Here is an 18924-nt window from a genome sequence, read left to right on the forward strand (position 1 = left end):
ATCTTTTGATTTATCACTTTTCGAATGGTTCATTAAAACAGCTTCATGTTTAATTCTTTAATTAGTTTTGATTAATTTTTTAATTAATCTTTTGATTGATTTTTTAACCTCCAACTTCTCATTCCACATCCCACTAGCCCACTTCTTAATCCACAAATCCGTGTTGAATTTGCAAACCTCTTGCAATTTCTCAACTTTTTTTTTTCAACCGTCTTGCATTTCTCATCGTCTTATGTATATAATAAATTTTATTTCTCATTTTTAAAACTATTTTTACCTTATTTTATTCGAAGATAACTTTCTCTATGTATATTATCAATTCAAAATAACTCATCTAAATTACATTCAATTATATTTTGATATTAATATTTGTGTAATTTATATAACACGCATCATATGTGCATAATTATTAGTATATAAAAAGTCTTCCACCCCACAAACCAATTATCTACGCTTTGATCGACATACAAAGAGTTACATAACAAAGTCAAAGAGATCCGATTGACCTCCCCTCTCCTCATTTTAAAATTTCCATAAATTTATTTGTATTCTATATTATATATAAATATGATTGTACGTAATAAAAAAATATGCCTAACTGCGGAGAATTGGGCCAATGACCTTCGTTAAACTTGAGTTTCTAAACTTGCACATATTTTTTGATAAATAAAACGCAAATCAACCGATCAGCACCACTTAAAAGGGCCGTTGTCCGTTGACGCAAAAAATATGGTTGACAAAAAAGTGGGTACGGTTCTCAATTACAAAAATTTCAACAAAAATACTTCCACATATATATACGAAGATTTAGATTTGGATTTGGTGGTAATTTGTAAATGTGGGTTGACCCGTCTACCATTTGGACCCTAAGTCATGAACTTGTTCACATTCCATTCAATCACTTTGACAAATAAAACAAAGTGGTATTTGTACATTTTACAAACAAACATCGACGGCCAACTTGGAATGCCGACATCAAGGTAAACTATAATATATATTCTAGAGCCCATAACGAATTTTTTTATAAACTCCTACCGAAATATTTATTATACTTAATCTATTTATATTTATATTATTTTATATATTATTATTATTATTATTATTATTATTATTATTATTATTATATATTAATTAAAAACTTGCATAATTTAAAAACTGATTCTTAATTAATTTGGTGAAGCACATTGTTACTCCAGAAGGAGATCATTGATAGGGATGGCAATGGGGCCCGGGCCCGCCCCGCATCAAACCCGCCCGGACGAGGTGGGTCTAGACCCGCCTAAGCGAGTCCACAAGTGGGTCCGGGGCGGGTTTCGGGTTTGGCCAAACTCGCCCCGGACCCGCCCCGCCAAAGTATTATATATATATATATATAAATTTAAAATATTCATGTATATATATAAATATAAAATATATATGTAATATTAATAATATATAATTATATTATTATACTAAATAATTAATATTTTATCCATAATTTGAATGTGTAATATTATTGGATTAAAATAAATTTATTTTATTATGATATGTTTAGTATAAAAATAAATTATTATAATGTTTTTTAGCTAATAAATATTAATTAATTGCAAGTTAATAAATTTAAACTTGTGAGAATAATTTCTTTTTTGTCTTAAATATTATAAATCTATATTTAAAATTAAATTTAATGATATTTGTTAATTTTTAAACTTTTTTATTTTTTTTATTTTAATAAATTTAAAATTATTTAATTTATGGCGGGTCCAACGGGTCTAAACCGGATTGGACCCGTCGGGTTCGCAGGGCGGGTCCCGGGTTTATCCAAACCCGCCCCAGACCCGCCCCGTTGCCATACCTAATCATTGATGACCCTCACCTAGAATCACCTTAGGAGATCAGCTCAGCCAATAGTTGTTGTAGGAGTTGTACGGTTGCCGTCCTTGATTTCCTGCAAAATTAGCCTGTAGTACCCCGTACCCGAAATTGGTAATTAAGAGATTTATTATGTTAATTAACCAATTTGGTATCGGACGGATCGGAATCTCCGAAGGTGAGATCGGAAGCTCCGATCAGGATTGGAAGCTCCGATCGATATTACGTCATGCATGACATGTGGCAGGATCGGAAGCTCCGATCGGGATCGAAAGCTCCGATCGCTCTATCCGAAGTCAACCAGTGATATTTTGACACGTGGCGGATAATGCAAGATCGGAAGCTCCGATGGCAGGATCGGACGTTCCGATCGCAGTTCGGAAGCTCCGATCGCCGTCTATAAATAGGGGGGTGCCGAGCTCATTTTTGAAGTGCACCATTCACCTCTTCTCTCTCGATTCCTTAGCCTTCGAGTTTAGATCTAGGGCATTCTAGGCGTTCCGTGGGGAATCCGAAAGTGGCATAGCAATCCAGGCGTCGTAGCGGAGTTGTGGCCTAGTTTTGAGGCTATCTACAACAAAGGGCTAACGACGAACGAATGTATAGTTTTTGCTTCCTATAAATATTTAGGAGTATGCAATAGCTTAGTTATGGCTTTTAGAGCACTTTAATGATATTAGTATCATTTGGCAGTGTAGAGCAGACTATAGGCGTGGACCTAGAGTTGGTAGAGCTTGCACTGTTTTGAGGTACGAAATTACTGTTCGAGATATCCTGACTGAGTATGCATGTATTATGTGACTGCATGGTTTATATGTCATTGATTTATGCTGCATTCATTTGCATACTGAGCTATCTCCTTCGAGATGTCTGTTAGTAGGGTTTTCCCTATCCTGTTAGTGGTTGGACTTCCATCGATTTGGGTCTGGCATATCCACTGGTATTATGTATGGGAGCCACCTCCTGAAGCGACGGCACAACGTGCTACATACCAGGGCCCAGTCTGTCTCTGTTATCTGATCCTTGACCTCGAGTTATAGGGAGTTCACTTTGCATGCATGTATACTCATACTCTCGTACTGAGCGTTTTATGCTCACGTCTCGTACTCTGTGTTTTTGAACACCCTATTCCATGGGGCAGGTTTGCGATTGGACGAGGCGGGTGGATCCAGGAGGGGCTAGTCAGTGGTTGGCCAGCTGGAGCTTCGTTTAGGTTTTATTTTTGTTGTTTTGAGGTTGATACAGCTATTCGATTTGGTTGTATATTATTTGGATAAATTACAGATTCCTTTACTTGGGATTGTATAATGTTTATGGTTTCCGCAGTTTTATTCTGATATCTGATTAATTAAGTTAATTGCATGCCTAAGTTCTGTTAGTAGGTGATCCGGGTAAGGGTCACTACATTTATGGTATCAGAGCATGCAAAAGTATTCTTGGGATTTAGTCTCATCATGAGGTATTTTTGTAGATGGCAAATCGTGATGACCAGAGTTCTCATGGCAGTATTGGTGGGCGTTGGGGTGATGCCGACCGAGAGCATCATCGAGAACGGCGTCATCGTCATCATGACGACGAGAATTTCACTGTGCGTCGATTCTTAGCTATGGGTCCTAAGCCCTTAGTTGGAGGTGAGTCTCCGAAGGATGCGGAGAACTGGTTAGACCGCATGGAGACGACCTTTCAGACTTTCCAATGCACCGAGGAGCAGAAGATGGAGACCCTGGGTTATCTTCTGGATGGACGTGCGCGCAGGTGGTGGAGGTTTACTTCTGCACCCTTTATTGTGGCGAGAGGAATGGCCACCTGGGCCGAGTTCCGCACAGTTTTCCAAAAGCGGTATTTTCCTCCTGCACTCCGTCAGTCGAAGGCAGGCGAGCTACTGAGTCTGCGACAGGGAGCCATGTCTATTGATGAATATCAGCAGAGGTTCTTTGATCTGCTATCCTATTGCCCCGAGATTGCTGATAGCTCAGAGATGAAGTATAATTTGTTCCTTCAGGGCCTTAACCCTGAGATCCATGATCGTGTGGCGGTTGGCGACGACATGTCCTACGAGGGTTTGGTGAGCCGTTGTCACCAGGCGGAGGACAGCATTCGGCGGAACAAATATTTCCCTCAGTTGAGACCTGCTAGTTCTTTGGATCCCCGTGCACAATCTTTCAAGAAGTCTGGATCTATTTCTTCCTCTGGTTCTGGAGGTGTTGTCCGTTTTGGTAAGAAGGACAAGTGTGATCATTGTGGGAAGAACCATCCATCCGACAAGTGCCGCAGAGCTTTTGGAGCTTGTTTCTGTTGTGGAAAGACTGGTCATATCCGGAGGGATTGTCCACTATCTGGGGGAGACGATTCTGGTTCTGGTTCAGGATCTGGTTCTCAGGCCACCGTTCAGCAGAGGTCGCAGGGAAAGCCTGCTGGGAGTTCTCATTTGAGGCCACGAGCTTCTGGCCAGGTGTTTGCCTTGAGGCATGATCAGGCAGTGGAGGAGAATGAGAAAGTCATCGCAGGTACATTTTTGCTTTATGGTATACCTGCTCTTGTACTTATTGACACTGGTGCATCTCATTCCTTCATTTCTGCACGTTTTGTTAAGAGGCATAAGTTACCATGCATTGCACTAGACATAGTGATGTCTATTTTTACTCCGATGGGCCAATCTGCTTTGGCTAAGCGTCTAGTGATGAGTTGCCCTTTAGAGTTCGAGGGTAACATTTTGATTGCGAATCTCATGGTCCTGGCAATGGACGACTTTGATTGCATTCTGGGAATAGATATGTTGACTACCTATCGAGCTTCAGTGGACTGCTATCAGAGATTAGTACGCTTTCATCCGGAAGGGAGTGAGAGCTGGTTTTTCTATGGTGAGGGAGCGCGACCCCCGATGCCTTTGGTATCAGCTTTGAGAGCCTGTCGAGCTCTAGAGTCTGGCGGGAAAGGCTACCTTATCTATGCAGTTGATTTTTCCGCTGAGAGTATTGGTATAGAGAGCATTTCTGTTGTGGATGAATTTCCAAATGTATTTCCTGATGAGATTCCGGGTTTTCCTCCTGTTAGGGAATTCGAGTTTGGCATAGAGTTGATGTCGAGTACTTCGCCTATTTCTCGAGCACCGTATCGTCTGGCTCCGTCAGAGATGCGTGAATTGAAGAATCAGCTACAGGATCTTTTGGACAAGGGGTACATTCGTCCTAGTGTATCTCATTGGGGAGCTCCTGTTCTTTTTGTAAAGAAGAAGGATGGGTCGATGCGGTTGTGCATTGACTATCGGCAGCTGAATCGAGTCATTGTGAAGAACAAGTATCCATTGCCTCGTATTGATGAATTGTTTGATCAGCAGCAGGGCAGGTCAGTTTACTCCAAGATTGAATTGAGATCTGAGTATCATCAGTTGAGAGTCCGTGATCAGGACGTAGCCAAGACTGCATTCCGTACTCGCTATGGGCATTACGAGTTCTTAGTGATGCCATTTGGTTTGACTAATGCGCCGGCTATATTCATGGATCTGATGAACCGTGTCTTCAGGGAGTATTTGGATAAGTTTGTCGTGGTCTTCATTGACGACATCTTGGTGTATTCGCGTAATACAGAAGAGCATGTTTCTCACTTGTGATTGGTACTGCAGACTCTTCGAGATGAGCAGTTTTATGCCAAGCTGAGCAAGTGTGAGTTCTGGATGGATAGAGTGGTCTTTCTTGGCCATATAATATCCAGGGAAGGGATTTCTGTTGATCCAAGCAAGATTGAAGCGGTACTTAATTGGTCGCGTCCGATGATAGTTGCTGAGATCCGTAGTTTTCTGAGTCTAGCAGGGTATTATAGTCGCTTCATTCAGAACTTCTCTCTGTTAGCTCGACCTTTGACGCAGCTTACCCTCAAGGGTGTGGATTTCGAGTGGTCCTCCGAGTGTGAGGAGAATTTCTGTGAGCTTCGACGGCAATTGACTTCTGCGCCGGTGTTGGCATTACCGTCAGGATCTGAAGGGTATGTGGTATACACTGATGCTTCTCTTCAGGGGTTAGGTTGTGTCCTGACTCAGAATGGGCATGTGATCGCATACGCTTCTAGACAGCTGAAGCTTCATGAGGACAACTATCCAGTCCATGATTTGGAGTTAACAGCCATTGTGTTCGCTTTGAAGATCTGGCGTCATTATCTGTATGGCGAGAAATTTGAGATCTTCACCGACCATAAGAGTCTCAAGTATTTGTTCACTCAGGCGGAGTTGAACATGAGGCAGATACGTTGGATGGACTTGCTTAAAGACTATGATTGCGAGATAAAGTACCATCCGGGAGCTGCTAAGCTCACCGCTGATGCTTTGAGTCGCAAGGTGCGACTATCCGCACTTCAGACTTGTTCGATGTCTAGTGCGATCAGTGACTGTTGTACTTTAGGTTATACCTTCAAGCATAAGAAAGGTATGCAGAGTATCCAGATGTTTGCGATATTATCTGAGCCAGCTTTGTATTCGCGGATTCGAGATGCTCAGATGTCTGATTCGATGACCCAGCGTTTAGCTCGTTTAACTAACGAGGGTAGCTCGTCTGGATTTCATTATCAGTCAGATGGCTTTCTGTGTTTGTCTGGTAGGCTTGTGATTCCGCAGGATGAAGATTTGCGAGAGGAGATTTTGTCTCAGGCACATCGCACTAAGTTGAGTATTCATCTTGGGAGCAACAAGATGTAGAAGGATCTACGTACTCGTTTCTGGTGGAAGGGAATGAAATGCAGTGTTTATCAGTTTGTTTCGAGATGTTTGGTGTGTCAACAGGTCAAGGCAGAGCACCGACGACCTGGAGTATTGCTTCACAGTCTGCCTATTCCTGAATGGAAATGGGAGTTTATCACAATGGACTTTGTGACCCATTTGCCGGTATCCCCGAGGAACTGTGATGCTATATGGGTTGTGGTGGACCAACTCACCAAGTCAGCGCATTTCATTGCCTATAGCCGAGAGTACTCTGTGGATCGCATGGCACGAATGTACATTCAGGAGATCGTTCGACTTCATGGAGTGCCTGTGAGCATTGTCAGCGATCGGGACCCCAGGTTCACTTCTAGGTTCTGGGGGAGTGTTCAGCGTGCGATGGGTACTACTCTTAGTTTGAGTACTGCCTATCATCCGGAGATTGATGGTCAGTCAGAGCGCACTATCCGTACTTTGGAGGATATGCTTCGAGCGTGCGTTATGGATTTTGGTTCAGCCTGGCAGGATCATTTGCCATTGATCGAGTTCGCGTACAACAACAGCTATCATACTAGCATTGGGATGACACCTTTTGAGGCGTTGTACGGGTGACGTTGTCGTACTCCACTCTTCTGGAAAGAAGTGGGGGAGAGACAGGCTGAGGGACCGAAGTTTATCCAGCAGGCGATAGACATTGTTGATCAGATCAAGAAATGGATTAAGACTGCACAGGATCGTCAGGCCAGCTATGCTAATATCAAGCGTAGGCCTTTGCAGTTCGATGTCGGGGAGAAAGTGTTTCTGAGAGTGTTACCTTTCCGCAAGATTCTCAGATTTGGCCTTAAGGGCAAGTTATCTCCCAGGTTTATCGGTCCGTTTGAGATCTTGGAGAGCATTGGCGATTTGACTTATCGACTAGCTTTGCCACCGCATCTTTCTAATATTCACGACGTGTTCCACGTATCTCTGTTGCGACAGTATGTGGCGGATGAATCTCATATTCTGCAGTGGTCTGAGGTTCAGGTGAACAATGATTTGACCTATGTTGAGAAACCTATTCGTATCCTGGATTATAAGGATAAGGTTTTACGGAACAAAGTTATTCCTTTGATTTTAGTTCAGTGGCAGCGCCGAGGCACTGAGGAAGCTACTTGGGAGCTTGAGGACAGGATGCGTGAAGACCATCCTGAGTTGTTTTGATTTCAGTTTTGAGTTGTATTCGGTTGTAAACGTTTGATTTGAATAAATGTTTCTGTACCTTGTATTGCATTCAGTACTTAAGATCTATTTTCGAGGATGAAATATCTTAAGTGGGGGAGAATGTAGTACCCCGTACCCGAAATTGGTAATTAAGAGATTTATTATGTTAATTAAACCAATTTGGTATCGGACGGATCGGAATCTCCGAAGGTGAGATCGGAAGCTCCGATGCAGGATCGGAAGCTCCGATCGATATTACGTCATGCATGACATGTGGCAGGATCGGAAGCTCCGATCGGGATCGGAAGCTCCGATCGCTCTATCCGAAGTCAACCAGTGAATTTTGACACGTGGCAGATAATGCAAGATCGGAATCTCCGATGGCAGGATCGGACGTTCCGATCGTGTTCGGACGTTCCGATCGCAGTTCGGAAGCTCCGATCGCCGTCTATAAATAGGGGGTGCCGAGCTCATTTTTGAAGTGCACCATTCACCTCTTCTCTCTCGATTCCTTAGCCTTCGAATTTAGATCTAGGGCATTCTAGGCGTTCCATGGGGAATCCGGAAGTGGCATAGCAATCCAGGCATCGTAGCGGAGTTGTGGCCTAGTTTTGAGGCTATCTACAACAAAGGGCTAACGACGGACGAAGGTATAGTTTTTGCTTCCTATAAATATTTAGGAGTATGCAATAGCTTAGTTAAGGCTTTTAGAGCACTTTAATGATAGTAGTATCATTTGACAGTGTAGAACAGACTATAGGCGTGGACCTAGAGTTGGTAGAGCTTGCACTGTTTTGAGGTACGAAAGTACTGTTCGAGATATCCTGACTGAGTATGCATGTATTATGTGACTGCATGGTTTATATGTCATTGATTTATGCTGCATTCATTTTCATACTGAGCTATCTCCTTTGAGATGTCTGTTAGTAGGGTTTTTCCCTATCCTGTTAGTGGTTGGACTTCCATCGATTTGGGTCCGGCATATCCACTGGTATTATGGTATGGGAGCCACCTCCTGAAGCGACGGCACATCGTGCTACATACCAGGGCGCGGTCTGTCTCTGTTATCTGATCCTTGACCTCGAGTTATAGGGAGTTCACTTTGCATGCATGTATAATCATACTCTCGTACTTAGCATTTTATGCTCACGTCTCGTACTCTGTGTTTTTGGACACCCTATTCCATGGGGCAGGTTTGAGATTGGACGAGGCGGGTGGATCCAGGAGGGGCTAGTCAGTGGTTGGCCAGCTGGAGCTTCGTTTAGGTTTTATTTCTGTTGTTTTGAGGTTGATACAACTATTCGATTTGGTTGTATATTATTTGGATAAATTACAGATTCCTTTACTTGGGATTGTATAATGTTTATGGTTTCCGCAGTTTTATTTTGATATCTGATTAATTAAGTTAATTGCATGCCTAAGTTCTGTTAGTAGGTGATCCGGGTAAGGGTCACTACATAGCCGCTTCAACTTCAAACAACTGTTGCTCTTCTTGTAGATTCCCTTGTGCGTGATTCATTGACGCTACTTTCATGGGTGCCACTTGATGTGTCAGAGCGTCGATCTTCGCATTCAGGGCCATCAAAGCAACGACCTCTTGAATTCCAGCCTTCTTTTCCTTCTTCACATCCGGCCACCCTATATTACTTTCAGCCATGTTTCCAATGATCTCCCAGGCGTCAGCTGGCGTTTTCTTGATCAGGCATCCATTAGCCGCAACATCCAGCATAGATCGAATCGACTGATCGGCTCCATTGTAGAACCTCTGAATCTGCTGTCTTTGTGTGAGATTATGTTGAGGACACATCCTCAGCATCTTCTTAAACCTGGTCCATGCCACATGTAAAGATTCACCCTCCTTTTGCTTGAAATAAATAATATCTGAAAACAATTTCGCCATCTTCATGGGAGGAAAATACTTGTTCAGAAAAGTTTGAACAAGTTGATCCCATGTAATAATTGAACCAGCAGGAAGATCATCTAGCCACTCAACAGCTTCACCTTGTAGAGAAAATGGGAATAACCGCAGTCTTACTGCATCAGAGGTTACCCCGTTAACTTTGAACGTGTCGTAGATCGACAGGAATCGCTCCAGATGAGCGTAGGGGTCTTCCACAGATGTGCCCCCAAATCTTTCTTGCAATTGGATCAACTGAATAGTAGAGGGTTTCTGCTCAAAATTGTTTGCCTCAACAGCGGGGCGAACTATGCTAGATCCATAACCTTCAACTGGCGGCCTAATCAGATCCCAAACAGTACGGTTGTCCGCCATGTCTTCTTCTGATTCAGATTCTGTTTCAAGTACTAGATTAAGATTCTTCCTTTCTTTTCGGATCTTGCTGAGCGTGCGTTTGATCTCCAAATAAAGTGGTAGAAGCTCCTTGGATCGAATGTTATGCATGCACAACAAGTTAGTACCTGAAAATCACAAAGAAAAGAAGAAAATTCAGAATTTTAATAAAATAAAAACAGTCTAATCTCAAACGAAATAAAAATTCTGATATCAAAACGGTCCCCGGCAACGGCGCCAAAAACTTGACCGGCTAAATCCGTGTGATATAAATCTACTGGCAAGCATACCAGGTCAAGTAGTAGTAAAGTGGACCGAGAGTCCAAGTATCGATCCCATAGGGACTGCAGTCAATTCTCATGAATTAATTATTTAGCTTAATCTAGAAAAAAATCATAAAAATCAATTTGACTTAAATAAAATAAGAATTTAAAAATAAAAATTGATTAAGAAATAAGAATTAAAATACTTGAAAGGAAAATTTAATTAAAACGAGACAACCAAGACACACGCAGATACCGAACAAATCATGTAACATGTAGTCGATTCAGGACTCAGATTTAATCTTAATTTACGAGAATTCTCCTCATTTGTTCAAAGGACTATTTCTAGAACAATCAAACCTATTCAAATATTGACGGATTAATCTTTCGTAATTCTAATCAAATTTTAATGCATTAAGTATTTGTGAAAATACAGTTTACACCCAAACCGCACACTGAAACCGAATTCTATTTCTAGTTGGTTTTACAATATGTTGATTATCAAAGTGATCAAAATCAAAACCTCCTCTTTCGACTTGAAATCGATTAACATGCAAGAAAACAGTTGATCAGACTATTCACAAGACAAATATAAATATGACAATCAATAAAATAAAATCAACTCTGAAAAATCCCAAACAAACATCCAAGTTTTCTACATAAATTTGTTCGGACCAATCACGTCGTCTTGGTTGAAAACAAACTACTCAATAATTGAAATTATAATTAAAAAATAAAAATAAAAAGAAAGAACAGAAGAAAGAAAAAGTGAAGAAATATTCTCTGCTCCCAGCCACCGCCGTGCTTCTGCGTTATGCGTTCTTGAACCCTTAAAATTAATTAAGATTTTCTATTTATAGTGCCCGGATCCCGTACCAATTTGTTTCCTTCAAGAAATATAATTCTCAAAATATTTCTGACGTCGGAACACGTGTGCGCGCCTGAAAGTGTCCTCGCGCGCGCGCGAGATAAGAGCTCGCCCGCGCGCGATCTCCTCTCGAATCTCTGGAATTTTTTTTGGCGCTCGCGCAAGGTAATTGAAAGAGTGGGTGCCCGGTTAGCAAACTTGTGGCTAAGGGCTTTTATGACTCTATGTATAAACAATCTTTGTTTAATATAATTTACATTCGTTAATGGCATTTTCTTTGTCTTTCTTCATATTGTTATATTGTGATATACTATTGTTATTTTGATAAAGACCTTGAATATACTATAGTGTAAGTAAGATGAGATAGTGAATAAAGAGAGATCACTATTATGAAACACATCTTATAGTCACTGTATATTCTAAACAGTTCCTAGTCAATTGAGCCGTCCGCTAATAAGGATAAGGATCGCTTGAGATAGAGACTAGCATTTGTGATGCCAAGTACCATGTTTCATTGGTAATGGACATGGAGATGTTCAAAGCATGCAAATGGATATTCATATGATGAATGATCGAACTATCCTATTCGGACTTTCCAAGTGGTTATCACTTATCGAATGGATAAAGTCCGCGGTTTTGGTTGTACACCATTAGTCCTTACTACTTGAAACATCATTGAGACTCTATATGCTAGTACTGTACTTTGACTCGTTTACCGACTCTATTGGGGTCATCAGGTGTCGGGATTGGGTACAGTTATGACACATATAGGAGTCGATGCTTTGTTGTCAAGGATTCACCACATACTTGCGAGTGTGGATATCCTATGCGATCTGAGGAGATATTAGTGTGACGAATCTCTGGCCAGAGTACATGATGTGTTTTAGGTTACTCGGTTTTCCTAGTAACACATGCGATGTCACTATTTGATCTCCAAGATGTAATGCATAGTTAACGAATCTCGAACGACTCTCGATGCACCAATGTTTGTTGATTCGATCGGGATATATGGATGAAGGGACCGTAATGTACGCTAACCAAAATCTACTGGTTCTTGCAGGTACTATCAGTGATACCTAGGGAATCATGGGGCGATGTTGCTAGACGCTCTTACCATGATTCGATGGGTAAGTCGGAAATTGTTGTTCCGAGTCACAAGGAGTTGTGAGCCCACGGCTAGCTGTATCCCTGAACCATTGAGGGTCACACAAGCAATGGATTACTAAACCTCGTTGAGATAGTTAAATTAAAAAGAGTTAAATTTAATGAAAGAGAAGTTGGACTTCTTAACTAAAAGGGAGTGGAATTTCCTAAAATGACATAAGGATGGGCATTTTTGGAAATCACTGAATTCGGATTCAGAAAAATTATCTTGAGTTTAAAAGATGCAGAAATGGTTTCTGTGCACATTGTTAAAATCAGTTTATCAATCGGAGTCACGATGAATTTTATATTAATTTTTATAATAACAAGCTTGGCTTGTTGGGCTTAAGTTATGGATTGTGGGCCCTAAGGAGTTAGAGTCCTAATACAATTATAACTTAATCTAGTCTAGAAATTATCTATAAATACATGTGTAGTGTTCGAAAATCATAACCTTTTAGTCTTGCAATTTTTGAATTACACACATATATTTTCAAGAGGAATTTTCGAAAATCCTCTGCTCCTTTTTGAGATAATTCAGTCTGTAATTTTTGTGAAAAATTACTTTCTGAATTGACAGATCAAATCTGTTTATTCTCTTCGATAAACATCTGATTGATTTCTAGTGCAATCAATCAGAGGGTTTTAGTTTTCTATTCGTGGACTTAATTCCGGAGGTTGATCGTGATAGTCATCGGTTCCCGGGATTTACAAGAAGAGCAGATTAAATTTTGTTGGAGTCCATAATCAAGCCTTTGCTTGAATAGGTAAAAATATTTAATTATGTTTATTATTTTACTTGCAACAATTTTAATCGTTAGGATTTGATACCCACGATATGTAATCGTTTCATATCAAAAAATAAAATTTTTAAACTTCCGCTGCTCCGGGTATCACATCCGTGTGATCAAAGAACGCGTGTTCCAACAGTAATGTCCTCGCTCACACGCGTTTCTTTTTCCTCCATGCAGCGCGATTGCGCAATTACTTGCGCTGTTCCCTTGCTTGCTCTTGCGCGTTAGCACTGCATCCCTGCTCGTTTGCACTACATGTTGTGTGTTTTCACTACATGTTTGCACTACATGTTGTGTGTTTGCACTACATGTAGTGCAAACAAATTCTTTAGTGCTTGAATCTTTTTTTTTTCTTTTCTTTTCTTTTCTCTTCTTTTCTCTTGCCTTCAAAACTCTTTTAATTTTTATTTTTTCTACAAATAAAACCTGGAGAATGAAATGCACATAAATGCAATAAAACACATAATAACACACAAAATAATATGAATGCACACAAAATAAACATTAAAATATCACGAACTAATGCATACAAAATGTATGTATCATCCATCGAGAACAAAATCAAGAACTTTCAGCTTCTGCTCCTCAGTACACTCGAAAGCACAAAAAGCACTTTCGATCCTGGCCATCCAGTTCCTTGCCTCCTCAGGAGTCTCGCCTCCCATCAAGGGTTTTGGTCCTAATTGCAGAAATTTATTGATAGAATAATGGAGTCTACCCTCTTGGTGATGGCGATGATGATGATGATGACCTCCTGCCTGTCCAACACTTCCATGGCTCTCGTCATCTCTTTCAGCCATATCTGAAAAAGATTTTCACATTAAAATCTCAAATGCACAATAAATACTCAATACTAGACTAAATCCCAAGTAATAGTCCAAAAATCTAGGCATGCTCTAATACCAAAAATATAGTGACCCTGCATTGAATCACCTACTAACTGGAAATTATGGCATGCATTAAGCTTAATTAAGGCATAATTACTTAACAGAGTAAAACGTGCAGAAACAGAACCCATATATATTACACAACTGAGTACAAAAGTTCAAGGTTTAATACTGTAGTGATACAACCAAATCTAAACAACTAGAAAGTAAACATTATATAGATATATCGAATCTTGCTGTATAATAACTCCTCAAGGCACCTGCTCCCTAGTCCTGCCTCGAACTCCCAGCTCCGTCTATCCTACGACCTGCCCCGTGTAATGGGGTGTCCAAGATAACAACTAGGACGTGAGCGACTAACACTCAGTACGTAAACATGAGTAAACATAAGTATATGATGCATGCAATCGTGATGACGGATAATAAGTCATCCGAAAGTCATGCTAATAATCGGCGCCAATGAGTGCTGTGACCGCTCGGATCAAACCTTTGGGTACAACCACACTCGCCTAGAACCCCCCACTATAACGGTACATCCGGTTCTAGAATATCTCCTAGAACCCCCCCGCTATAATGGTAGGTCAAGCTCTAGACTAAATACAGGTATATCAAAGGAATAGGCTCAACGTGCATGCGCACATGACATATGAATATGAAAGGCAATAAAACATGCATCATGCCACATAATAATGCCAAGTAATTGCAATATATAAACATGTATACTCGCTGGCAAACTCAGTCAATGTGTACATACCTCTAGTCTAGTTCAAGTCTAGTAGGACCTAGGTTCCAAGCCTATATTCAAAAGTTCACCGTATCACTATACAAGTTCTATAAGCCTTAACTAAGCTAATAAGTACTCCCAAAACTTAATAAGATTCCCGGACCATACCTTCATCCGTAGTCAGCCCTTTGGAGTCGCTAGTTTTGGAGGACTATAACAACACCTTGTTATTCTAGAACCTCTCTATAAACCGATAGGGTCCTTTAGTGTATATCTCACACTATATAACTGAAGAAGGAAACCGAGTAATTCATAATTCAAAATGAATACAAATGACCCCTATTTATAGCCCCCAAACTTGGCCACGTTAGGAGCCTCTAAACTCGAGTTGGGAGCGTCCGATCCATCTCCCTGCTTGCATGTGTGACGCATTAGGTTCGGAGCGTATGAAGTAAAGATTGGACCGTTCAAACTGCTCTATGTTTGACAGTTGTCAAAACTCATGGCTTAGTCATCGTGCATTGTTGGCTGAAGATGCTCGGACCGTCCGAACAGGTTTCGGATTGTCCGATCCTGCCTTAACTCCGAAGTAAATATTCTCATCATCGGAGCTTCCGATTCACATTGTTCTGACCGTCCGATCCTTTCCAAACTTCGGAAGTCCAATTTTTGAATCTGAAGCCCGTTTAAGCCCTTGAATTGGTTAACTACTAACTCTTAATCATGTTTAACATATTATTATATTAAAATGGAATCTGGGTTACTACACGATGCAAGTGTGTGAGGAATGACAGATACTCGAGAAGCCCAAAAATTTTGAGAGGGGCCCGCGATTACCTCCATCCGATAAGTTTTTCAAATTCCACCAAGAATATGGAGACTTCACTAATGACTGCCAGAGATTGGGCTAGTAAGTGCAAAGGATCATTCATGAGGATCCTAGGGTGAGGGCCGAGATGACCAGACGAGCTAGACCACCTCGTCATGGATGAACTCATCCGTGGGAAACCAAAAGAATGAGGGTCGAGGAAACCAACCCAACCAACGAGGTAGAGCTCCCCAAAATTATCAGGGAGATCGGGTGGAGCAGATATCAAATCACCCAAATAGGGAGATTATACATATGGTTTCAGGAGGGACTACAGATGGAGACTTAGGGAGAGCTCGAGAAGCTTACGGGCATATATTGGAGAATTTTGAGGTGAACTCTCAGTCTAATTACCCTACCGATCCAAATATAATATTTGGAAGAGATGACCTGAAGGATGTGACAGTACCTCACAATGACCCATTGTTAGTAACCCTAACCGTTGTTAATTATGATGTGGCCCGCATATTCGTGGAAACAAGAAGCTCGTTCAACATTGTATTCAAGGAGATCTTTGATCAAATGAAGTTAGATGGATGTGAATTGGAGCCCATCACCACGGCTCTATATGGATTTACTGGCCATGCTTTGCAACCCCTAGGTAAAATAGTGCTCCCATTGTCACTAGGAGTGGAGAGCAGCGCATCACGAAGATGAATTGCTTTACAGTGGTGGATGCGCCGTCTTATTTTAATTGGATTTTGGGCCGCCTTGCCCTAAGTGATTTCCAAGATGTGGAATCTACTTATCATCAAAAGTTGAAGTTCTCGGTTGACATAAAGTGGGAGTTTTCCAAGGTGACCAGAAGTCAGCTCGGCTGTTTTATGTGAATGAGGTAAAAAGTGATGCGAAAAGAATTCGAAAAGAAGTAGTAATGGTGTCAATAGGCCGCGTGCCGAGATCTCTTGGTCGAGATGTGTTGCTGATGGCTGAGAAAGGTGATGAAGTGGTGGAGCTGAGCTCTGAGGATCAAGTCATCAAGTTGGCGGCCGACCTGAATCCACAAGTGAAGCAAGCCCTAGTGGATTGTCTGAAGAGAAACCAAGATGTGTTTGTTTGGTCCACGTCCAAACTCACCGGTTTCAGCTCAGAGATCATGGTACATTGGCTCAACACTCTCTTGGGAGTTTGGCAGATAAAACAGAAGAAGCGACACTTTGGACTTGAGAAAGAAAGAGTAATTAAGAAGGAGGTAGATGAGATCCTTAGAGCAGGTCATATCAGAGAAGTGAAATTTCCGACCTGGCTATCCAATGTGGTCTTGGTGCAAAAGAGCTCAAGAAAGTGGAGGATGTGCGTTGATTTCAGAGATTTAAACAATGCTTTCCCAAAGGATTTCTATCTGTTGCCTCAGATTGATCAGCTGGTTGACTCAACTGCAGGTCATCAATATTTGTGCTTTATGGATGCCCATCAGGGGTATCATCAAATCCCCTTGGCTGAGGAAGATCAGGACAAGGTGAGATTTACCACCTCACATGGAACTTTCTGTTATAAGATAATTCCCTTTAAATCTCACATGGAACTTTTTGTTGTAAGATAATTCCATTTGGTTTGAAGAATGCAGGAACCACTAATCAGAGGCTAATGGACAAGATGTTCTCCAAGCATATTGGCAAAAATGTGGAGGTTTATGTGTATGATAGTTTGGTAAAGTCTCAGGATGATTTGGGTCTGGTGTCCGACCTAACGGAGACATTCTCCACACGAAGATCCTATGGGGTGAAGCTTAAGCCGGAAAAATGTGTTTTTGGAGTAAAAGGTGGGAAGTTCTTGGGGTACATGGTCACTGAGAGAGGAATTGAGGCCAACCCGGATAAAGTGCAAGTCATCCGATCTATGTCGCCTCCTTGCAATTAGCAAGAAGTTCAGAGGTTGGCAGGAAGGTAGAAGCCCTGGCTTCTTTCATCTCTAGGTTAGCTCATTGTAGCTTGCCCTTTTTAGGGTTCTCCAGAAAGCAAAGAAATTTGAATGGGTTGATGAGTGCGGGAAGGCATTCGACGATCTCAAAAACTATTTAGCTGAGATCCGAGTGCTAGCTAAGGCTATTCTAAGCGAACCATTGTACATCTACTTATTAGCAAAGAGGGGCAGCCAGTTCAGTGCTCATCGGACAGGATGGAGTAGCTCAGCACCCAGTCTAATTTTTCTCCCATTCTCTCAAAGGTGTCAAGCTCAGGTACTCAGAAGTTGAGAAACTAGCGCTTGCCCTGGTAATGACAGCTCGGAAGCTCAGACCTTACTTTTTGTCACACCCCATTGTCGTGCTGACCAACAGCCCCATCGGGAGGATTTTGACCCACTTTGACATTTTTGGTCTATTGGTCAAATTAAAAATCGAGCTCAGTGAATATGATGTCCAATATGAGCTGAGGGCATGTGAGACCCCTGTCCCACATGGGAAAAATGAAAGCTTTAAAATGAGTTTAAAATGGGCTACAATGGACTTCTATAGCAACTTGGATTAATCATTTTCGTAAAGAAAGGACGAATACGAAGTAGTTGCTATAGGGGCCCATTGTGCAGTCGCGGGCCTGGGCTCGGGGCGTGACAGAATGGTATCAGAGACCGGTCACCAGCATCATTCTTAAGTGTAAGTTTAGAACATCACCTTCGTCAAGCCGAGTTGGGCCCCTGACATCAGAAATTTCAGAAGTCTTGATTACGTCAAGAATTAACCTTGGTCCCGCCGAGCTGAGCCTCTGACCTCGGGTTTCAAAAGTCTTGATTACGTCAAGAATTTACCTTAGTCACGCCGAGCTGGGGCCCCTAACCTCGAATTTCAGAAGTTTTGATTACGTCAAGCAATAACCTTGGTCACACCAAGATGGGCCCCTTGTAATGCCCCGAAAATATTTAATTTAAGAATTTATGGTATTTTGGATTTAATTTCGAGTTTCAGAAATTTAGGGACTGAAATGAAGTTTTGAAATTTGACCAAGGGCTAAACTGCAAAATTGACTTTGACTAGTCAATTAGTCAATCAATATGAGATATATTATATATATTGTATTATCTTCCCCCACACTTCACGTGAGAAGCCGAGAAGAGAAAGCAAGAAATGTCAGGCCATTTTTTATCCTTCAAGCTTCGATCCGGCTTCATCCGACCGATAGATTTTAAAGATAATCACATATTTGGAATTCTGGAGTTGAGGGCTACGTTTTAACGTGAGTTTGATAAGATTCTACCAAGTTCCAAAATTTGGGTCATGTTAGATTCGAGATTTGATTGTATAAACATGTTTTTGATTTGATAGAGATGGTATATCTAAGATGGTTAGATAAAATACCATCGTTTGGGCATGTTTATCATTTTTTGGAAGCATTTTTGAAAATCCCAGATTTTG

At 41.3% G+C, this 18924-nt stretch overlaps 1 protein-coding gene across 1 annotated transcript; it reads left to right on the forward strand.

Annotated features, from left to right (window-relative positions):
- The first annotated feature begins 15830 nt into the window (after positions 1–15830).
- Positions 15831–17883, forward strand: LOC140870871 (uncharacterized). The gene is made up of 5 exons (XM_073273277.1): positions 15831–16176; positions 16373–17034; positions 17115–17353; positions 17520–17754; positions 17854–17883. The coding sequence occupies exons 1-5, from the start codon at positions 15831–15833 to the stop codon at positions 17881–17883; spliced, it is 1512 nt and encodes a 503-aa protein (XP_073129378.1).
- The last annotated feature ends 1041 nt before the right edge of the window (positions 17884–18924 follow it).

This window comes from Henckelia pumila, unplaced genomic scaffold, assembly GCF_033568475.1.
Source record: "Henckelia pumila isolate YLH828 unplaced genomic scaffold, ASM3356847v2 CTG_270:::fragment_1, whole genome shotgun sequence".
NCBI lineage: Eukaryota > Viridiplantae > Streptophyta > Magnoliopsida > Lamiales > Gesneriaceae > Henckelia > Henckelia pumila.